The sequence below is a fragment of the Lathyrus oleraceus genome, chromosome 7 (assembly GCF_024323335.1).
Source record: "Lathyrus oleraceus cultivar Zhongwan6 chromosome 7, CAAS_Psat_ZW6_1.0, whole genome shotgun sequence".
Taxonomy (NCBI): domain Eukaryota; kingdom Viridiplantae; phylum Streptophyta; class Magnoliopsida; order Fabales; family Fabaceae; genus Lathyrus; species Lathyrus oleraceus.
The window spans coordinates 185876494-185898001 of NC_066585.1; the positions used below are offsets into that span (position 1 = coordinate 185876494).

General features: G+C 35.0%; 1 protein-coding gene across 1 annotated transcript; it reads left to right on the plus strand.

Moving 5' to 3' along the window:
• The first annotated feature begins 7023 nt into the window (after nucleotides 1-7023).
• On the plus strand, nucleotides 7024-20821 carry LOC127102802 (uncharacterized). The gene is made up of 4 exons (XM_051040134.1): nucleotides 7024-7239; nucleotides 7782-8134; nucleotides 8234-8714; nucleotides 20777-20821. The coding sequence occupies exons 1-4, from the start codon at nucleotides 7024-7026 to the stop codon at nucleotides 20819-20821; spliced, it is 1095 nt and encodes a 364-aa protein (XP_050896091.1).
• Nucleotides 20822-21508: the final 687 nt, after the last annotated feature.

The window sequence follows — 21508 nt, forward strand, 5'->3', positions numbered from 1 at the left end:
ATAAGGTGGGTGTCACTTGTTGTGAAATATAATAATATCAACATACCAAGAACTATGATGTGCATTACAAGAAAATTGCATTTTAGATTTAATCATTTAGCGTCGCCCATGACTCCGATGCTAATAGTGTCCATTTTACTTCAACAAAAGTTAACGCTAACATGTTTATTCATTTAATATTTATTTTTTAATGTCTTTAATAACAGTGTCTACCAAAACCGCCACTACGTTCAATCCTAGTTTGAAATAATTTTATATTATTTAATTATTAAATATTAGTGTCTCTCGGGGCTAATGCTACATGCTTTAAAATAAGTTTTTCATTTTTTTTTATTTATTGATTAAAATACTAGCGTCGGTTGGAACTGACACTAGTTTATTCCCAACTAGAAATTATTTATTTATTTATTAAATATTAGCATCCCTCTTGGCCGAAGCTACGCATTTATTTATTATTAAAATTGTAACATCGTTTGGAACCAACGCTAGTTTATTCCCAATCCATAAATTTTGTTTTATTCTATTTGTTTATTTATAAATTATTAGCATCTTCGAAAATTGACACAAAATATTTATTTATTTATTTATCTATATTTATTAAAATAGTAGTTGCGGTCATAGACGACGCTAGTGTATTCCCTCAGAATTTTATTGATATAAAAAATATTTTGTTTCCCTCCTTTTATTTTTCTTGAAACAAAAAATTAAAAAATTAAAAGGAAATTCTCTCTTCTTTAAACAAATGACATAAAAAAGAAAAAAAAGGTAAACAAACAAAATGAAACAAAAAACCAAATTCTCTATTCTCTAAACCAAACAAAATTATCTTCTCTAACTCAATTTAGGTTGTTGATTGATTTTCTCTTCGAGAAGCTTCAAAATCGCCATCACCCATTTCATTGATTTTCTCTTCGATAAGTTTCAAAATTTCCATTACCCGTTTCAGTTTTAGTGGAATTTCGGCTTAGGGCTTCATAGTAGAGAGAAAAGAAAATGAAGTAAAAACACAATGCAACGCCATCGCCCATTTCAGTTTAAGTGGATTTTCAGTAATGCAATTCAACTAGCCAATGGTTTGCATTATATGATGGATCGTAAATGATTTTAAATTGTGGGATATATGTTTCATTTTGTGCTATTCATATCAACTATTTGAAATGTGAGATTCAATGATTTGTTCTTCCTCTTACTTACTATTCTTTCACCATTTCTTATCAAATAAATTAACATGTCTGATAAGCTTAAATTGTTGAATGAAAAGAAACTAAAGGAGCACTGCTGAATGCACCTTGTGTTTATTTTTTCATTTCCATGTTTTTGTTATTTAGAAATATGGTTCATTAACTTGTTTGAAGCAATTAATTTTTTTTAAAGAGTTCAAGGTGATATGAGACTTAACTCTCTACTTTAATGATCTAACAATGTTTTGATAAATGATTCCATGAGATTTTAAATAACATTTTCCAAGATTATAAAACCTCTTATCCTAACATTTGTCATATAGTTTATATAATGATCATTTATTTCCCTTTATTTTCCATGGCACTGTTCAGATCAAGTAGTGACAGTTAGATGTTAGAGAATCAACAGATTGATGTGCATTCTATAATTGCAGGTTCCTTATATAACATGTAACTTTATTCTCTATGAAGGTGTATTATTCCTCGTCTACTTTCTTTGTGTGAGAATGTTTTGCTGAATTTTAATATTTTGTTGAATATGACTTAAGTTTATCTCTTTTCCAGCTTGTGCTTGTTTATGATTCCTTATCAATGTCAAAATAGTTTTTATCATTTATGATTATCTGTTTTACCTTATTTTGGAGTATCTGTATCATGTGTGAGGGTTTGTTTATGTTTACAATGTTACAATACATGGTTTCCAAAGTTGTAAGCCTTGACTGCAAGTAAGGAATATATAATAATTGTATGCAAGAGGGAATATTTGTATTTTTTATTTGTGTGATTCAATTTTAGGGTTTTTTATTTTATTATTTGTGATTCAATTTTAGGGAATTTCAAGTTCTATCCCGTTGCTTAAAAATTCATCTATGGACACACCTGTTTCAAGGCCTTTAGTTCCAATTTCATTATTAAGTAGTCAAAAGGTGAAACAACAGTACTAAGGCAGAAAAAGTTCAAGCAACATTACTAGATAAAATAAAGTAGGTTTGAGATGATGTATATGTTTATGCTCTTGATGGATTGCTTTTGGTTTTCATATATGTATGATGTTGATATAACTGTTTTACTATCACTTTTGCACTATGGACTTATTGGATAAATGTTTAGAAAACCAGTATTTTAATTTTAGGTTTGGAAATTTAAAATGGAATGTACTTTATATGAAGAGATTTTAACTTGAAGTACTAAAATATGCATTAAAGAAAGACAATAGCCTTTCACAAACAATCACGTTTCTATACTGAATTCCTAAATTCTAAAATCTAAATCCTAAACCTCTAAGCTTGGGATAATTTCATACGCATAAGATAAATAATGTCTCCAAAGATCGACGCTACATATATCCATAGCATCGGCATACGCCGAAGCTAACAAAAATCATAGACAAGATTGCGTCTTTAAAAAATCGACGCTAGCTAAATAACTAGCATCAGCTTAAGCAAAAGCTAAAGGAAAAATACATAAATAAGGTTGAGTCTCCAAAAACTGACCATAGCTAAATAATTAGCGCCGACTTAAACTGAAGCTAAAGATAAAACACAAAGAATGTTGTGTCTCAACAAACCAATGGTAGGTACCTAAATAACATATGCTTTTCAGTCATGTCTTAGCTTCACTATAGCGTCTCAAGAAACCGACACTACCTAGCGTTGACTTAACATTAGTGTTTACTTTGAGGATGGGGGCGCCCTCCCTAGCACCGACGCTAATAATTCATTAGCGTCCACTTTGGTCTTTTAGCGTAAGCCTTAGGTCATCGCTAAAACAAAGTTTTCTTGTAGTGGTGTGGGAAAAACAACAATGGCAACCAAATAAATTGCCTCAAGTAGAATTTTAACATGTTAAATAGTGAAAACAAATCACAGCAAGAGGAAGAATAAAATATGATAACACATCAGGTTTATTTACCAAATTCGATCAAAAATATCTACTCCACAAGTGATAAAAATTCTCTTATCCACAACACTTTTAAATTTATTCCAAGAGATTACAAGATGAGTTACAAGAAAATATCATTCATATCTTATTTTTTATTCAAGTGTTTTACAATTTTTCTAACTCTCAATATATGAATAACACAAACCAAAATGTTTATAAAGTGTTTTCCAATCCCTTTATATAATCCTAAAGGTTTTCTAATTCTTAGAATTATGAATCCCAAGAATTCTTTCATTTGTTTCTCTAAATTTTTCTCATTTAAATTTCACCACACCTCACTCAGTTTTGTATCAAAGAGAGTTAAAAATCACTTTTTATAGGTGTTAGAAGAAGGACATTGTGTTCTCCAAGAGATACTACATTCCTAGTATATATTGTCTTCACGTGAAAGCACAAATTGTTTTTTTTAATCAATCACCATATTGTTTAAATATAATAATTTAGAATTATCAATCATATTTACTTGTTGGTGTTGGTTAAGATAATTCATGTTAAATAAATTTACATTATTTAATATTGTAAAGGAAACATGAGACCGAGACTACATACATACTTATATACATACATACTTGTTGAAGTTGTCTAAGTTTGTATATGTTTCTTCTTATACTCTTCCATTTACGTTTGAATGTTGTGATATGTAATTAGATATTTATTTTAAAGAATTTAATGGACCGTATGAGGTATTTAATGTTAGATTATATATTGTAACGATATGTATTACAATATTCCATTATTTTTTATTTTATTTTTATTTTAGAGTTTTCACATTCAATTTTTAACACTATTTGGTAATATTTTGAAATAAATAATTTAACTGAACACTATTTGATCATATTTATTGAAATAAATAATTGAAGAAATTGATGTTAATTAGTTATTACATAAATGATGCTAGTTAGTTAAGATTGGAGTGGTAACATAACATTAATTTTTTAATAAAATATATGATGTTAGAAATAAGACTCATAGATATGTCCATAAATGAACTTCTTTGTGGTATATCTTATAGTTGTATTTATTTATGGCGCCGAAATTAGGTATAGAATTGGTAAGTGAACTCCTTTAATTTCATTTATTTTTCTTTTGTATAAGAGATGTCGGTTTGCTATTTAAGAGATTTTATAATTTTGATAAAAAAAATCCAAATTGTATTTGTAATATTATAAAATAGTTATCACCATCATAGTCATCAATAAAATTTTCTCTACTATCAATAGTTTTATAATTTTTTAATAAAATCAAATTATTAAATAAAAACAACACATAAAATCTAACACATCAAATAGTTGGATATGCCTAACATATTTTTCACAAAATTTTCAAAAGCATAGATATGAAATGCATCCCACAAAGTATCGTAATTAACAAATAAATTCGCATTGACTTATATGTATTTTTCTTTCTGGAAAAATGTTAGATATTTTAATATGTAAAGTATTTTTTTATTTTATTAAAAGATACCAAAAGATGATATTTACATTAAAAAATCACGAATGATGAACATTAAGACGGTTTCAAGTCAAAGATTTCTCAATTCCTCTGTTAGCATATTTAATAGCAAACATGATTCCATTTAAATTAGTTTGACAGGAGGTGCAAACTCTATTCTTAACTAAGAAAGCTCACAAGAATATTTTTAAATTATCCTTAAATATTTTATCACAAGTTGATATTCCATCATTTTCTCTTGAAGCTCAATCAATGTTTTCCTTAATCTAATTATTACTAGCAAAACACCAATTAACTTGTATGATTCTAAGTGCAGGAGGAGGTTGACATTTGATGTCAAAGCATTTACTAATTGTAAACTCGTGAATTGAAGAGTGCACGTGCCTTTTGAAAAATGTAGATGTCATATAGACCAATTGTTTAATATGAAAAATATTTTTATCAAAGTCAATTTTATCATTTTGAAATTTGTTATCATTTCTCGTTTATCAAATTTTCCAAAGAATTATTATGATGAGTCATGATCATATCTTGAATTTGAGAGCTCCAATTTAAAATTGAATAAGCTTCCATAACTAGTGTTTTGAGCTGCCCACAAGGCCTAAATAAAAACGTCCAATAACGAAGCAATGTAATATCAAGTGCAGAACAAGTCGATTATGTCTCCTTCACTAAGCCGACAATTTATAATGCAAGTACCCTACTAACCATCCTGATCAATCTAACGGATGACCGCAATTAACGCCTCACCACACACATTCAATTGCCAATCACTTCTTCAATTTAAGAAGAAAATTGCACCATTTTTTTGGTATTCAAATCATTTCTCATCCATTCACCACTTTTTACTCTCACACTGAATTGAGTGTTGGAGTGCTAACCTTGCAAGTTAGACCTTCTGCACCGCATTGGAAGCTCATAACCACCTCAACAAGCTTTGCATCTTCACTTACCGATCAAATCTAGTTTCACTTCAAAATATTGGCGTTGTCTATGGGAATCGACTTCAAATTCCTACAAATTTTCATGATTAATCCTCTCATAATTAAATCAAATCTCCTCCGTCAAAAAATCATATATCCTCTGCTCGAGGCTCAAATCTCCATTTCCTAATCACTTCTCTCAAATTTCAACTCCTCTTTCTTCAGATCCTCCCTTAGAACCATCGATTATGGTGGAATCGAAAGTCACTCACTGCACCATCCAACAGACAGTTATTGTGACTGCTACTAAGGTTGCCAATGATCCACCACCACTTCCTCAAGGGACAAACGCTCAAGTCCTTGTAGATTCCTCATCCGTTCCTTCATGGCAATATTATGTCCAACCTAGGGAAAACTAGGGAGCTTTCGAACAACTTGCATTCCTCGGATCTGCTCCATGATTCAACCAAGGGAAATCTTCACTCAGACATCCACCGTTGTCTATGATGCTTGGATATGAGATGCTCCCTGACTTTCAACAAATGCACTATGTTGTTTTTCCCTTGCATAACCTACTTCCTTACACAACATATCTCTTTTCCTTGGGTTTTATTGATATTTTCCCTTTCCTTCAGGAATAAATAAAGTTCGATGGCGACTCTGTTGTATGTTCGAGCGTGCAATGCGTTCGGGTATATTTCCTCTAGCTTTAGCTGGGGAATATGCTTCTTGGAGCATTTCCTAGTCGCTAAAAGGAATCGAGCCTAGTTTTTATTGCTTCTCCGATTGTGTGGGTGTTTACCTTTATGTTTTACTCGCTTTATTTATCGCATTCTTTATTGCTTCAAATATTGTTTATTATGGATATTATCTATTATACTCTCTGTTGGGTTGGGGTTGATGCTACATGAGTGAAGCTCTATACCCGAGCTGAGTATATACTCATGATAGATTCGTGGATAGTCATGTACACATGTGTTTCACGCGTTGGGTTATCACGAGAACCACATCCAGACTAGATTCAATTGGAAGTACTTTTGTCCTATGAGAATTCACTACGGTAGGGTATTTTAATTTCGAGTCGATGACTCTGGGAGATCTTATAGGGACTATCGTTTTGAAGACAAGAACTTACCTGTGAGGGGGATATGGGTTTTTCTGCAGGAAACCGTAAACTCTATATACCTTTGTTCTCATGGACGTTGGACCTTTGATCCTGCATCAGGCAGTATACGTAATTTATCTGGATTATTTTATATTATTAACATACATCATTGCATAAACATTATTGCATTGTTGTATATATGCCGGAGTTTTGACCCCGAGTTATCATACCATCAATGCTTTGAATATATGGATGTTGCATAATTATCTGCGTTCAATTCCTCAACATGTGCATTCGTGCATTTGCATCTCATGCCTATCAACCCGAAAAATCTCACTTTGTCCTTTCTTCAACCAAAAAGACGACGACTCTTCGACACCAGTACTTCACAAGAGCTAACAAGTCGAGAATTATGATAGATATGGAACAAGAGAATCCTACCTATAGGGAAACCTTGGCTTTGTTCCAAGGAAAAATGGACACCTTCCAAGGTAACATGAACACCATAATGGAGTACCTTCAAGCTCAGAAGACTACTATTTCTACTTCTGCCAATCCCGCTACTGCTGCAGTTACTAATGTCGTTGTTGTCACCACTTTTGTTGATGCTGTTGTGGACACTGTGATTCAAGCTGTGGTGAGCAACCAATCTGTCAGTTGGGTCCTAGTAGGCGTGCTGCTGCCTATCCATGGGGGTTGCCTCCGAAGTTTACTCCCCAAGCTGCTAATGGGAATACTTTTGTTCCATAACAGTCATTTTCTATACATCCTGCCAATGGGAATTCTGTTTCCCATCCTTGGGGAATGACCACTCACTCTCCTCAAATGGTTAATGTTGACAACCATGAGATCAACCCAGAATAGGTTCTTCAAACTTCTGCACTAGTTATTTTTGAAACTCCTAATGACAATGAAGATGAGTATAGAGGCCCTAACCTTCATTTTCATCTTCCTCCTCGAGCTACTCAACCTGCGGTGCAGAATTTGAATCAAGGTGTTCAAATACCTCCTCCTTATCCTGGGGAATCTTTTGCTCTTGCACATCCATTTTTGTATACTAGGGAACCCTACGCTCCATATCAGAGTCAATATGGTCAGACTGTTGGTCAGATGGTTAATCCGAGATTGATGTATCCTCAAGGGTATCCCTAATTTTCGCCTCCTCCAGTCATTGCTCAGGAAGCTTCTCAGGGTGTTCAAATTCCCAATCATCAAGTCAATCCTCAGACTGCCAATCAAATTGCTTTTAGTTTAGATCAGAATAGACAGGCATACTATCGGTTATTAGATGAGAGGATCAAAGCCATCGAAGGTTTTTCTACTTATGGTATGTATGCTAAGAACTTGTGCCTAGTTCCTAATGTGGTGCTTCCTCCTAAGTTCAAAGCACCAGACCTACCAAAACACAAGGGTTTAAGTTATCCAAGAAGTCATGTCATCATGTATTGTAGTAATATGGCATCCTACATTGATAATAACGAGCTTCTCATCCATTTCTTCCAGGACAACTTATATGGGGAATCCTTAGATTGGTATATGAGCTTGGAACGCAGTAAAATCAGATCTTGGAAAGACTTGTATGAAGCCTTTCTCAAGTAATACAAATATAACTTAGACATGGCTCCCACCAGGTTACAACTGCAAAATCAAGCCTACAACAATGAACCATTTAAAGAATACGCTCAAAGATGGCGTGAGATGGCTTCTAGAGTTAGACATGCGCTGATAGATGCTGAGTTGGTCGATATTTTCACGAGCACTATTCAAGGTATGTACCATGAGAAGATGGTTGGCAATTCATCGTCCAACTTTCCAGACATAGTAACCATTGGAGAACGCATTGAGAATGGGATGAAAACTAGAAAGATTGCTAGTGTTGATAACCAGACAATGGTCAAGAAATCCCGGGGTTTTGCTAAGAAGAAAGAGACCGAGGAAAGTGTTGTGATAGAAAATGTCTACACTCATATTCAAGAACCTATGGATCATGTGCCATACTACCCGTATCCATACATTGCCGCTGCTCAATATCAGCAACATGCATACCAACCTCAGTATCAGCAACCTCCACAGGCTCCAGTTTCGCAGAATCAGGCTTCAAGAAGATCCTTTGTGCAAGAGATGAGGTATTTTCTTGGGATGAGGATCACATGATTATTATAAGGAGCTTACATGAGCTAGGGTTTCATTTTGAAGCAATTTCACCAAGTGGTAGAGGCTCAAGTTAATCAAGACATTTCAAGGTCATCTGAGGACCAAAAGTCAACTGTGCAGTCAACTGAAGGCTATGAGGTGGGGAAATAAGTTGAGACACCTCAATCATGTTCAAATGAGGTCTATTCATCATTCTAAACATCCATCTTGAAGATTCAAAGGTCATGGCAAAAGTTACTAAAAATGGAAAATGACCTATAATTCAAAGTTTCCAAATTTGGTAAGTTTTGGTCCACTTTCAACTTGACTTGTCAATGTCAAAGATGTTTCAAATGGATTTTCGGTGAACATGAAAGTTGTAGATTTTTGTCTCCCCTTTCCAAAAAGTCCTAATTCATGTCCATATGATGAATGGTCGAGAAGTTATGGTCATTTGATCACAAAGTGTGCATGGAAATTCAAAATGGCATAACTTTTGATGTGATGCTTCAAATTGGTTCATTCTTTTTGCAAAGTGCTTCTCATGTTCAAGGCATCTCAAAGTAAAATCATTTGGCTCAATTGTGCAAAGGAATCATGGTCAAATGTTCATTATTTCACACATGTTCATTTTGAAGTAAATCTTCACCATTCATTTTTGGCTTGAGATGTAAGCAAAATAATCCTCAAATCCTAACTCTTGGTTGTTCTTGAGTGAATTAAAGCCCTAGCATGGGAGATCACACGTGCATTATGGCCATGGGAGCTTAATTTTCATTTTTTGCAATTGGCTTCATAACTCACTAATCATGATTAGTACAAGGCTAATGTGATTATCAATGTCATTAACAAGGAATATAAATAGGAAAACCCTAATCATAACTGCCATAACAACCATTTCAGATCTAGAATTCAAGAGTCTCTCCAAAATTTTCTCTCAATCAAATTTGATTTTTCTCCACACAAGCCTCAAATATTATTACATATTCTTGATCCTCATGCTTCACTGATCAAGAATCATTCATTGTTTGGTGCCATACCTCAAGAATTCGAGCAGTTCATGTACATTCTCATGTTGATGGAATTTGGAAATTAAGAATGAGTGAGTATTAAGGATGTAGTGTTGAATGGAAGTTTGGATCTAGAAACTTTCTCTCTTCGATTTGAAAAACCTAGGAGGAATTAGGAGAAACTAAGTGGAGATTTGGAACCAGCGTGGAAAACCGAGTGGAATGATGTAACCCTGGGGAAATTCTGGAAAATTTTGTGGAGGCGCCACCGTAGGGATCGCCGGAGAAGACGACCGGAGCGGAGCTCCGGCGTTTGCGTGTGTTTAGGGTTTAGCTGACGTAGGAGGCCATGTGTACATTGCGTGGATATTTGATTGGATGAGAGCGCGTTTGACCAAGCCACGCGTGCGTTGAAGCTGACTGTGTGTGATGACTGGGATTAATGAAACGCAGCGTTTCATCTGTTTGAATGTGAGCCATTGATCTAAGGAGCGCGCCATATCAGATGGTTGTGGTTTTTTCTGGATTTTATTCAAATATCTTCATTTCCCTCCATTTTCCATGTTATTTCAATTATTTTGTTCACTTTGTAAAATTCATAAAAAATGCAAAAATGATCCAAATGAGTCCCAATTTTTTTCATAGTTTTGTATTGGTGTCTACTTTTTTATGGTTCTAAATTCATGAATTGTTGAGGTCTGGAGTTTTAGATGGGAATTTTTGAATTGATGTTGTGCCAAATTGACCTAGTGCATTCAATGTATTGTGAAATCCTCATTTTTGAGCCATTCGATCCACTCTTTTGCATACATGACATTCATACATGACATGAATTATTGGTCACTGGTTTGGATTTTTTCTCACATGTTATCATCATTTTTGACACATAGAGAAAAGTGTGACAATTTGTGTCACATTTTTGACATTGAATTGGTGCATTTTTGTTCACATAGCATTTGCATCATTCTGGACTTGATTTTTTTGCATGTTGAACATTCATGGCATGAGAAACTTATACAAAAAATCTCAAAGTCATTGCATGCATTTCTGATTTGGTATGAATTTTCTAAGTTGGAAGCTCATTTTGTGCATATTTTTGAGGCTTTTTGAAGCATTTGAATGATATTTGGAGTATCGTGGATCTTTGGCCATGGTGATTGGTGTTTAGGGGTTCATATGGTTCTGTTTGGGGCTTGTGATTTGATTCATCTCATGCCATTGGTTGTTTATGCTTTGTTGTGTTGATTGGATGTACATAAGCTAACTTTGTTGTTTTGTTTCAGGATTGGATACTTAGCATTGGTAATTAGGTTTGTTCTCACTTTGTGAGATGCAAATACATTGAGTACTGACCTATTGTTGTTTTGTAGGGTTTTAATCGATGTGGTGAGATCATGAGCTCATTTGAGTGCAAGGGCACTTATGCACTGAATTGTGTAACTGTTAGAGGGTTTCACTGCTTGTTTTCTGGTTTTATGACTGAAGTACTGACTGTTTAGTCTTTGTACAGGTACCTTAGTTGCTTGCTTGCTTTAGCTCTTGCTTAAGCTTTGGATTATGGTTGACACACCACTCAGGTAGTTAGCTTCTTACTTCATGTAGTCTGAAGTCCTGTCACCTTTTTGGCAGGCATTTTGCTGGCAAGTCCTCCTTCAGAGGCTCTATTTGTGTTTGTTTAAAATTGTGCTCAAAGACCTCCAAGAAGAGGCATGTGTTATATTTGATAAGACCTCCAAGAGAAGAGGCAATTGACGGATAAAAGGGATTAGTAGCCAATCCCCCGTTATTCAGTGTGTCGTTCTTTATGCTCGCACTACGGGCTGATGCTTTTGAACATGTGCCCCAGATCTTTGTCCAGAGTCTGTCAAGTGGAAAAGGATCCCACTTTCTGGATCCCCACGCTTTCTTTGTCATGAGCTCACCCTGGCCAGGGTTAAGAGCATGAGGTCTCATCCTCATTACCGATTTGATCAGCTTCACCCTAACGTTCAATGTTAGTGGTTAAGAGCTACAGATTACCCTTTACAGTTTGGCTTGTTTGTCGAGGTTGACATGACCCCTCTTGACTAAAGCCCACCCATTGTTTGAGCCTCTTGTATGGATATAGTGTGTGATGTTTGTTTACTTGTGAGTTAAGTTCTTGTTAGAGACCTCAATTTAGGGATGTTGATTGCATGACAACTATTAGGCTCGAGTCTTAATCTCCCTATTAGTTCGTTGTTTCCCTGGTCTCTGGTTAGGAGAGTGTTTTACCCCATGGAACTTTTGATGTGTGTGCTCTTGAACTAGGAGTTTTCATTTGAGCTTAATTGGAGGATCATTACCATGTTCATCCAAGTGGAAGATACAAGATACATTGAGGATCTCTTATGAGACTTGTTTGATTGCTTATACTTTGTGCTTGCTTATTCCAAAGGATGGGAGCTACTTGGATCATCAATATGATCTCAAGAGAGGAACTCCTAGTGTGGTTTCATTTCTTATCCCTCATCTTTTTGTTTTCCTTAGGACTTAGCCCTTCTTCTTCATCTCTCCACTCTAACCCAAGCCAAAACCATTTTTGTGCAAACATTTAACCTTTGTTTTCAACATTAGAAACCTAAGCCTTATGCTTTTGATTTTCAAACTTTCTTTTCATAACACTCATTTTGAATTGAATTTTTAAGTCAACTTTGACTACTTTTGTATATACTTCTAATTGGTAAATATAACCCATTCAAATTTCCCTTTTGTGGTTCCAATGGCCACTTTCTTAATCAAAATTTTCCATAACCTTTAGCTATTAGGTTTGAGTTATCCTTGTGGTAGATGTAATACTCACCTATATCCTTAGTGATGGACAATGAGTCTTCCATGCTTATTATAGGGTTAACCCCTCACTAGCATGTTGAAGTTATCCTCACATGGTGGATTTGTGGTTTGGTTGAGTTTTCTTCCTTTGATAACAAAAGACCTTAAGGCTTTTGGACCAATCAATTCACCAATTTGTTTTGAGATTTTTACCCCGAACTACGAGATTTTGATCCTAATCTTTTTATAAGATGGTACGTAGGCAATGAGTTTATCCATCCAAACACAAAATGTAAATAACTTGTACATTCTCTTCTCATCTCTTCAATCATGTTTGCACAAATAAAATTTTCACAAGACAAACTACCTTACAACAAGTATGAAAAGGGTTCCCTAGGAGTACCTAGGATGTTTTGGGTGCCTAACACCTTCCCATTGCATAACCAACCCCCTTACCCAGATCTCTGTTTCTTTTACTAGTTTTTGTTAAAACTTTTAGGTTTTTGTTCGCTTTCTAACCATTCCTTTGGATAAATAGAAGTGTTGTGGCGACTCGACTTGTATGATTTACCTTGGATTTAGTCAATATCTCTAATGGTAACGAATACCCCGCTACAACAGGATTTTCTCCAAAAGAAAAGATGAAATAAAATAAAAAAATCAAAAGCAAATGAAAAATCCGCTAAGTCAAAAGCTTGAAAACAAGATTGACTTAGGCAAAAGTTAGGGTATCCTGGTGGGCTGCAGTCCCAAAGGATCAGCCCAAGGAAAAATAAGGGACAAAAAAACAAAATATCAGAGGATCAAAATCAAAATCCTTAGCAAAGGAAAATCTCTGTGACTGCAAACAAAAACAAAAGGTGAGTGATTGTCACTCCAAACTCTCATTGGTTACATAACCATCATTGATATTATTCAAAATCCTTTTATGAGATATAGACACTTGTTTAAAGCTAACTGAATGTAGGACTGGAGAACATCACAGAGAATGGGTGGTTTAGAATAGGTTTTGAGCCTTATATCCTTTCTTTCTAAAACCATGAACCATGCCACGTTACAACCCTCAAAAGACCTAATTGAAGCATGGTTTATTTCGAAAGCATACTATGGTAAGATCGCGTTAAGATGACTCCTACAGATTTGTTTGTCTATTATATTGATACTGATAGGGCATTCTAATCAGTGACTCATTCACTATATTTCATAATCTCAGTGAACACACTTGAGTTTCAAAACATGCATGAGCATGACATTACAATTATCATTTTTAAAATAAACATTCTACATGCGAACAGTCACTTGACATCAAGAAGTCTTACACAATGGGAAGGTTGAACATTCCTCATGATATTCCATAGCTCAGATCTCTTCAAGAGTGAGTCAATCTGGGGCAACCACTTCGAGATTCTAAAAATCTCTTTGAATCAGCCAGATATGGGCAAAATTACTTCAAGGCTCATAGTGGGGCATGCCACCTTAAGAGCACGAGAAGTTAATCACTTCCAAGATGGCTAATCAAGAGAATATAGTTTCAAGATATTGGGGCAAGAATGTTTGAAATCTTTAGATGATTAGACTACTCCATAACTGGTAACTGGGGCAGTTGATGCAGATATTCAGTATATTAGGGCAGAGGTAGGCTACACAGGTACAAGCTCTATCCATGTTTTAGACATAACCCAGAAGTGTGACAACAATTGTTCAACTTGAAATAGGTGTCGGAGAATCACATTTGGATGATCTCTTATCCTAGCCCAAAATACCCACCTACATCTATATAAGCATTTGGCTTAACCATCACATAAATCATCGTTATATATTAATCACGCCACTCTACCCATGCATATCGTTCATCTAGCATAACATTAAGCCGTGTGTACAAATCCGAAGAATCAAAGCCCAATATCTTATTGGCACCTTCAAATCCCAAACTTGCATGGTACCTTTTAAAAACCAGTTGATTTAACACTTTCTTCAAAATCCAACTTGCCTAGCATCTTTTAAAGCCTAGCTTGCTTGGTATCTGTTTCGTACCTTCATGGTTGATGAACCCTTTTTCAATCTTCATGGTTGATAACCTCTTTTTCCAAACCTTTAGGGTGGATGCACATTTTTCCTACCTTTGTGGTTGTTGAATCTTTTTCCAAACCTTTGGGGTTGATGGTCTTTTGTTTCCGATCTTCATGGTTGAAAACCTCTTTTTGCGACCTTTAGGATTGATGATCTTTTATTTCCAACCTTCGTGGTTGTTTAATCTTTTTCTGACCTTTAGGATTGATGATCCTTGTTTCCAACCTTCGTGGTTGTTAAATATTTGTCCAACCTTCGAGGTTGATGAACATTTGTCAATCTACTTGATTGATAGACTTTTTTCCAACCTTGAGGGTTTATAATATTTCTTCATTTTTTAACCTCCGTGGTTGATTGTGTTTCCAGTTTTTGAACTGATGATTCAATTTTGAAACCCCTTGCCTGCAAGGGTATTCAAGAACTCTCATGTTTAAACTTTTTGGGCTCCCTGATTAGCATACACGACTTCATGTTTCATAAAATGATAAAATAAACAATATATCATGCGTATCATGACCCGCATTTTCCCTTAATATCCCCATAGTACATCAAAATTCCCAACAGATAAACCCCTAAAAGTCAAGCAACCATCCATATATCCCATATAATCTTCCTCAACAGGAATTTTTTTGGATACTTCGGTATTTAATACACTTATACCTTGAAAATCCGAAAAGCTCTTGCTATTCATACCTTCAGGTCTAAGAAGATTAAATAAGGGCAACTTTCATACCCAAAAATTTCCCCTCCCTTTTTGCTTTTCATCTGACTTATGGTTTGAGACTCATTCATGTCTCATTCATGTGCATCCTTCATTCATGATCAACACATGCTAACAAGAATCATAGATTCAAGGTTGTGGTTAATGAAAGTCAGGGTTTTGGCCTGAATATTATGGTATTGCTTATCATGTAGAGAAACCCCAATTTCTGGATTCTTTGAGACCTTGATTCTTAAAGATTACACCATGGTATTCATCTGGGCATCCTAACCCTAATTCTTGGCTTTAATTCAATAAGATCTTGTGTTTGGCCTTTTATGTATCCGACTTGACTTTTAAAACCCCGATGATAGGCCTTGGGTTTGAGTTTTTGCTTATGAAGCTTTGCATTTGGGATGGAACCCTAATCATTGATTTCTAGGTCGGTAAACTGTATGGCTTGCTTTGAGGGTGTGGAAACCCTAGTTGTGGTTCATGGCATTGGTACACAACTTGTGTTGATTATTTTCTTGGTTTGAGATTCTAGGTCGATATTTGGTTTTGAACTTTGACATAGCTAACTCCAACTCATGGTAGTACGAGCTTGATCCAAGGTATGCTTTTATTCATATTTCATTCTTATTTCGTTATCTTCATGGTCTCATGGTCATCATTCGAGGCAAGTCTCATCTCATTGCTTCCATGGTGTGGCAAGGTTCAATTTTTTGTAAATTTTAGCCAAAGCATTCATTGGTCCACTTATGTGGTTTATAGATTCATCATTGTGTGTCATTCATTGCATGATATATGTTTCATGATATGCGTTCGAATTTGGATTTGATTTTGTTCGAATTTCCATGTGGAGCTATAATTGATCATTTCATAAAAGGTTCATAATCATTTCATTATTTTTTCAAATTGAGTTTGGAAGTTAAATTAATTTTAGAAATTCAAATTGATTTTTTGGATTTCAAATTAATTTTTACAAATTCAAATTGATTTTGTAAATTCAAATTAATTTTTAGAAATTCAAATTAATTTTAGAAATCCAAATTAATTTCAGAAATTCAAATTAATTTTGTAAATTCAAATTGACTTTAGAAATTCAAATTGATTTTAGAAAATTCAAATTAATTCTTACTAATGGGCCATTCGTTATTTTACTTGTTAATAGGCTCATTCATTCATCATTCATTTATAATTAAAATTCAGCATAAGTTATAATGCATTAAGCCCATGATTCACCTACCTTCAAATAAGACAAAAGAAGCATCACCATTCCAAGTACTGAGCCCAAGAACACGTAAGCTAGACAAAAGTGCAGGAAATGCAAAACACAACCAAAACAGAAACAGAAACGCAGCACAACGTTCAACTTCATATCAAAATTCAGTCCAAACAGAAAATACATTTGCATTTCAATTGATTTCATTTCACTCAAACCTGCATTTCATTTGAATTTCCCATATGCATTTCACTAACAATCATTCCACCTGCATAATCCAAAGGCAGCAAACACAAAAGTGAAATTGAATCCAAATGCATTTTCATTCAAAAATTAAATTTCATTTCTAACTAACAGACTAACAGAATTCGTAATTTGGTAACCAACTTTGAGTTTGAGATGAATCCCCACTTGATTTATTCTTTTTAATTCCAGTGTTCTTAGTGTTCTTGGTTGTTAATCTTGATCTTGTTTTTGGTGATTTTATTATAATTAGGTTTTTTCTTGATTTTTGACAATTAGGAATTAACATAGTTTTGATGAATTAGGGTTAATTAGTTAATTTACTTAGAAATTAGGTTTAATCATCTTGCTAGATTAGATTTAGTTTCTTAATTTTCCAGAATTAATTCATGAAGTGTTTAACCACGCCGTGATTAAGATTTAGTCATTAGGCTTTGATATTTCATTTTGTGAATTTTGTTTGGATTAACATGATTAACATTTGATTTTACCAATGAGTGGACATTAGGTTAAATTTTGACCACTAGGTTTGTTGATTCATTTTGGGGATAATGACTATTTTACCCATAGGGTTTAGAATAAGTTATTTACATGCTCCCTTAGTTCAGGACCTTGATCAGATTTGTCTGATTTTATTTAGTTGATTATTTCAATAGGATGTTGTTGTACATAATTCAACTATTATTTCAATCCCACTGATTAGTGTTGACCAAAGGCCGCTTTGGTCAACCAAATCCTTTGTAATTATGATGTAAGCCCCAAGCCTATTCAAGTAAAAAAGACCCTTGATCACTTGATACAATAAATTCATTGCGCTCAAGCTATTATTGATACGCTGAATCTCAGGAGATCAAGATCTCAAGGTTCAAATGCAAGATCAAGACTTCAAGTCAACATCAGTCTAGCATAGCTAGCACAGTGGACTACTTATCTAGCACTGCAAAGGTATCAACACTTGACGATCATAATTCAGAGTGTGTGGCATGAGCCTTAAGAAACAGAGAATGGATGAGAATGGAGAAATCCATTAACTCATTCTGAATATCTTTGGGTATGAGACGCTTGACCCAGTTGCTCATTATATTCACCTCTATTCATAGACTTTAGCACAATTTGAATTACGTGATTGTCAAGTCTTCTTCTACAACAAGTAACATCGCATAAATAAGATCAACACGCATGATCTCTTGTCAGCAACTTGTTAACTTTTATTCGAGTTGCACGCTATGAGCCTTAAGAAACAAAGAATGGATGAAAGTGGAAAATTCCATTAACTCATTATGGATATCCTTGGACACGGGACGCTTGACCTAGTTGCTTAAGGTATTCGCCTTTGTTCATAGACTTTAATGCAATTTGAATCACATAATTGAGAAGTCTTCTTCTTCAAGAAAGTATCAAGCTTACAACACTTTAATAACGGAGCACCTTTGCTATTAGCAACTTGTGATTGTACACCCTCTTTCATTCAATTCTTTGCATTAAAAGGTGATAAACCTTGGCACTTATTCTTTGCCTTGTAAGGTGATAAACCTTGGCAGTCTAATTTAATTCTTTGCCTTGTAAGGTGGTAAACCATGGCACTAGCCTTGAGAGGTGTTAAACCTTGGCAATTCAATTACTTGCCTTATAAGGTGGTGAACCTTGGCACTTGTTATTTTCCCTGTAAGGTGATAAACCTTGGCACGTTCCTTGCCTTGTAAGGTGGTAAACCGCTGAAACTTATTCCTCTCCCTGTAAGGTAATAAACCTTGGCAATTCAATTAGTTCTTTGCCTTGAGAGTCATGGACTCTGGGTTTCTCTTCGCCCTGTAAGTTGATAAACCTTGGCAGCCCAATTTAGTTCCTTAACATTGTAAGACCCCAATTTTGTCCCTAAGATCCCTCATGGCATCATATCATTGCATTGCATAGCCTCTAGGATCATTGGAGCATCTTGGCTTCCTTTCCCTTTGGGTGGGATCTCTTGTGAATAGTTGAGATCACCAGGCATGCTTGCATTGTATATCATTGCTTTTCTTGTTTTCATCACTAACCAAAAGCACCAAAAATATGTCATCTAACATTTTGTTTTGTAGTCTAAGCAAGCACAGGTCAAGCAATTCAAGAGCATCCATTGTACAAGAGATGATGGTATTTTCTTGAGATGAGGACCACATGATTATCATATTGAAGCTTCAAATGAATTTTTGGTGAACACTAAAGTTGAAGATCTTTCTCTCCTCTTTTCAAAAAGTCCTACATCATGGTCATCTGATAATTGGTTGGGAAGTTATGGCCAAATGATCACAAAGCATACATGGAAGTTCAACATGCCATAACTTTTGATCCAAAACTCCAAATTGGTCCACTCTTTTTGCAAAATGCTTGTCATGACCAATGCTTTCCAAATCAACCATTGCCTTGCATGAAAGAAGATCACATGACCTTTTGTTCATACATGTACATTTTGGAGGGAAAATTGGTTGAAGTGCATCATATGTTAATGGAAGCTTCAAATTGAGTTGGATCTAGGTGTTTCCAACTGGTAATTCTTGTATCAAGATTCAAGTCAAGGTTATTGGAGTTGATCTGGATCATTTGGAAGCCTAAGGACACGAATTCAATACACTGCAAGTTCAGGTAGGTGAAATTCGATCATCTCTTTTCTTCAATTTCTTGCCATAGACATGTAGATCTTGCTTCACTGATGATGCTGATATAATTAGATTTTGATTTGGTTAAGAAATGAGCCTGATATGCTGAATTCAAGTTTTGGGATCCAAAATGTTTTCCTTCGATCCGTTTAATTCATGAGGTTTTGGATTAAATGATTGTGATATTCAAGTTCCTGGTTGAAAGACCTTTCTATTGATGTGCATTTTATGAGTTTCTGGAATTTTTTTGATGCGTGTCCACCGGAATATCACCGGAGAAGACGACCGGAAACACTGTTCTGACCGTCTAGTTCAGTCCCTAGGGTTTTGACTTGAGCGCTTCTGGACCGTCCGCACGCGAGTTCGATTCCTTCGCTATGCATCTTTTGAATTCCATTTAATTTCTCCTGCAGCGCGCCTTGAACCTCCCTTGCATGTGTTCGATCCTTTGCCTTGTGTGTTTTCTGATTTCATTTGATTTTCTCATTACCCGTGCGTGCATGAGTTCGATCCCTCGCTGTTGCATTTTTTGAATTTAATTGTTGCATTCTCATTTAACCTGGCGTGCATGAGTTCAAGTCCTGGCTGGCGCATTTGTGAATATTATTTGAATTTCATTTTCCCTCCATTTCATTTCATTATTTCACATATTTTGTTCAACTTTCAAAAATCATAAAAAATAGTAGATTAATCCAAATTAATCCTGTTTTTTCTTCCACATTCTTGTTTTGATCTCTACTTTTTTATAGGATTTATTTCCTTATTTGTTGATTGCTGGATTTTTAATGTGTGATTTTTGTTTGAACATGATGTCAAATTGACATGTTGTGCTATATGCTTTGTGAAATGCTCATGGTTTATCCAATTGATATGAAATTTGGCATGCTTGATCCTCACATGTAATTTGATTTTTGAGCTTTTGTTTGGGATTTTTATCATATGCTACCACTGTTTTGGACACATGAACATATGTTGTGACAATTTGTGTCACATTTTGTGCCTTGCATTTGTGAATTTTCATTCACCTACCATTTGAGTTCTTCTGGATTTAATTTTTTGTATGATGTTTTTTCATAACATGATAAACTTGCATAAAACGTTTCATGATCATTGGATGCTTTTCTGTTTTGATTTGGATTTTCTAATTTGGATGTCCAACTTTGTGCACATTGTTTGCCGTTGCATGACATGAATCATTTGATGCATCTACCTTATGAATTGATCTTGGTCCTTTTGAGGAAATGTTCTTGATTGTTTGAACTTGCAATATGCAAAATATTGACTTCTGTTTTAGTCATTTGATTTGGTTTTGAACCTAGTCTTTGCACTATTTGTTTTGTACATACTAATTGTGCTTTGTGTTTCAGGTTTGGACATTTAGCATTGATGTTCGGTTTGCTCTCACTTTGTGAGATGCAAATGCCTTTGAGTACTAACTCTTGCTGTTTTGTAGGTTCTAATTGATGCTCATGAGTTCACTTGATTGCTTGAGCATTGTTCATTGAGTTGTAAATATTGGAAAGTTCCACTGTCTGTCTGTTGGTTTTCTGAATACAATATTAACTGTTTGGCTTTTGTACAGGTACATTAGTTGCTAGCTAGCTTTTGCTTAGCCTTTGCTTTGGAGTGTGGTTGATACACCACTTAGGTAGCTACTCTTCTTTCTCCATGTAGTCTGGAAGTCCTGTCACCTTTTTGGCAGGCATTTGGCTGAAGTCCTCCTTAAGAGGCTCTGATTGTGATTGTTTATATTTGTGCCAAAGACCTCCAAGTGAGGCATGTTACTTGATAAGTCCTCCTAAGTGAAGAGGCAATTGACAGATAGAAGGGATTAGCAATCAATCCCCTGTTATTCAGTGAGTCGTTCATTATGCTCGCACTACGTGCTGATGCTCTTGAACAAGTACCCAAGATCTTGTTTAGTGTCTGTCAAGTGGAATAGGATCCCACATTCTGGATCCCCACGCTTTCATTATCATTGAGCTCACCCAGGCCAGGGTTAAGATCATGAGGTCTCATCCTCATTTCCATTTTCATCAGCTTCACCCTAACTATCAATGTTAGTGGTTAAGAGCTCACAGATTACCTGAATACAGTTT

Excerpts from the sequence above, each read along its gene's own strand:
- LOC127102802 (XM_051040134.1), top strand. The coding sequence starts at position 7,024 with ATGGAACAAGAGAATCCTACCTATAGGGAAACCTTGGCTTTGTTCCAA. Across the intron at positions 8,135-8,233 it reads TATGGGGAATCCTTAGATTG|GTTACAACTGCAAAATCAAG; the intron begins GTATATGAGCTT and ends GGCTCCCACCAG. Across the intron at positions 8,715-20,776 it reads AGGCTTCAAGAAGATCCTTT|GTTTGGACATTTAGCATTGA; the intron begins GTGCAAGAGATG and ends TTTGTGTTTCAG.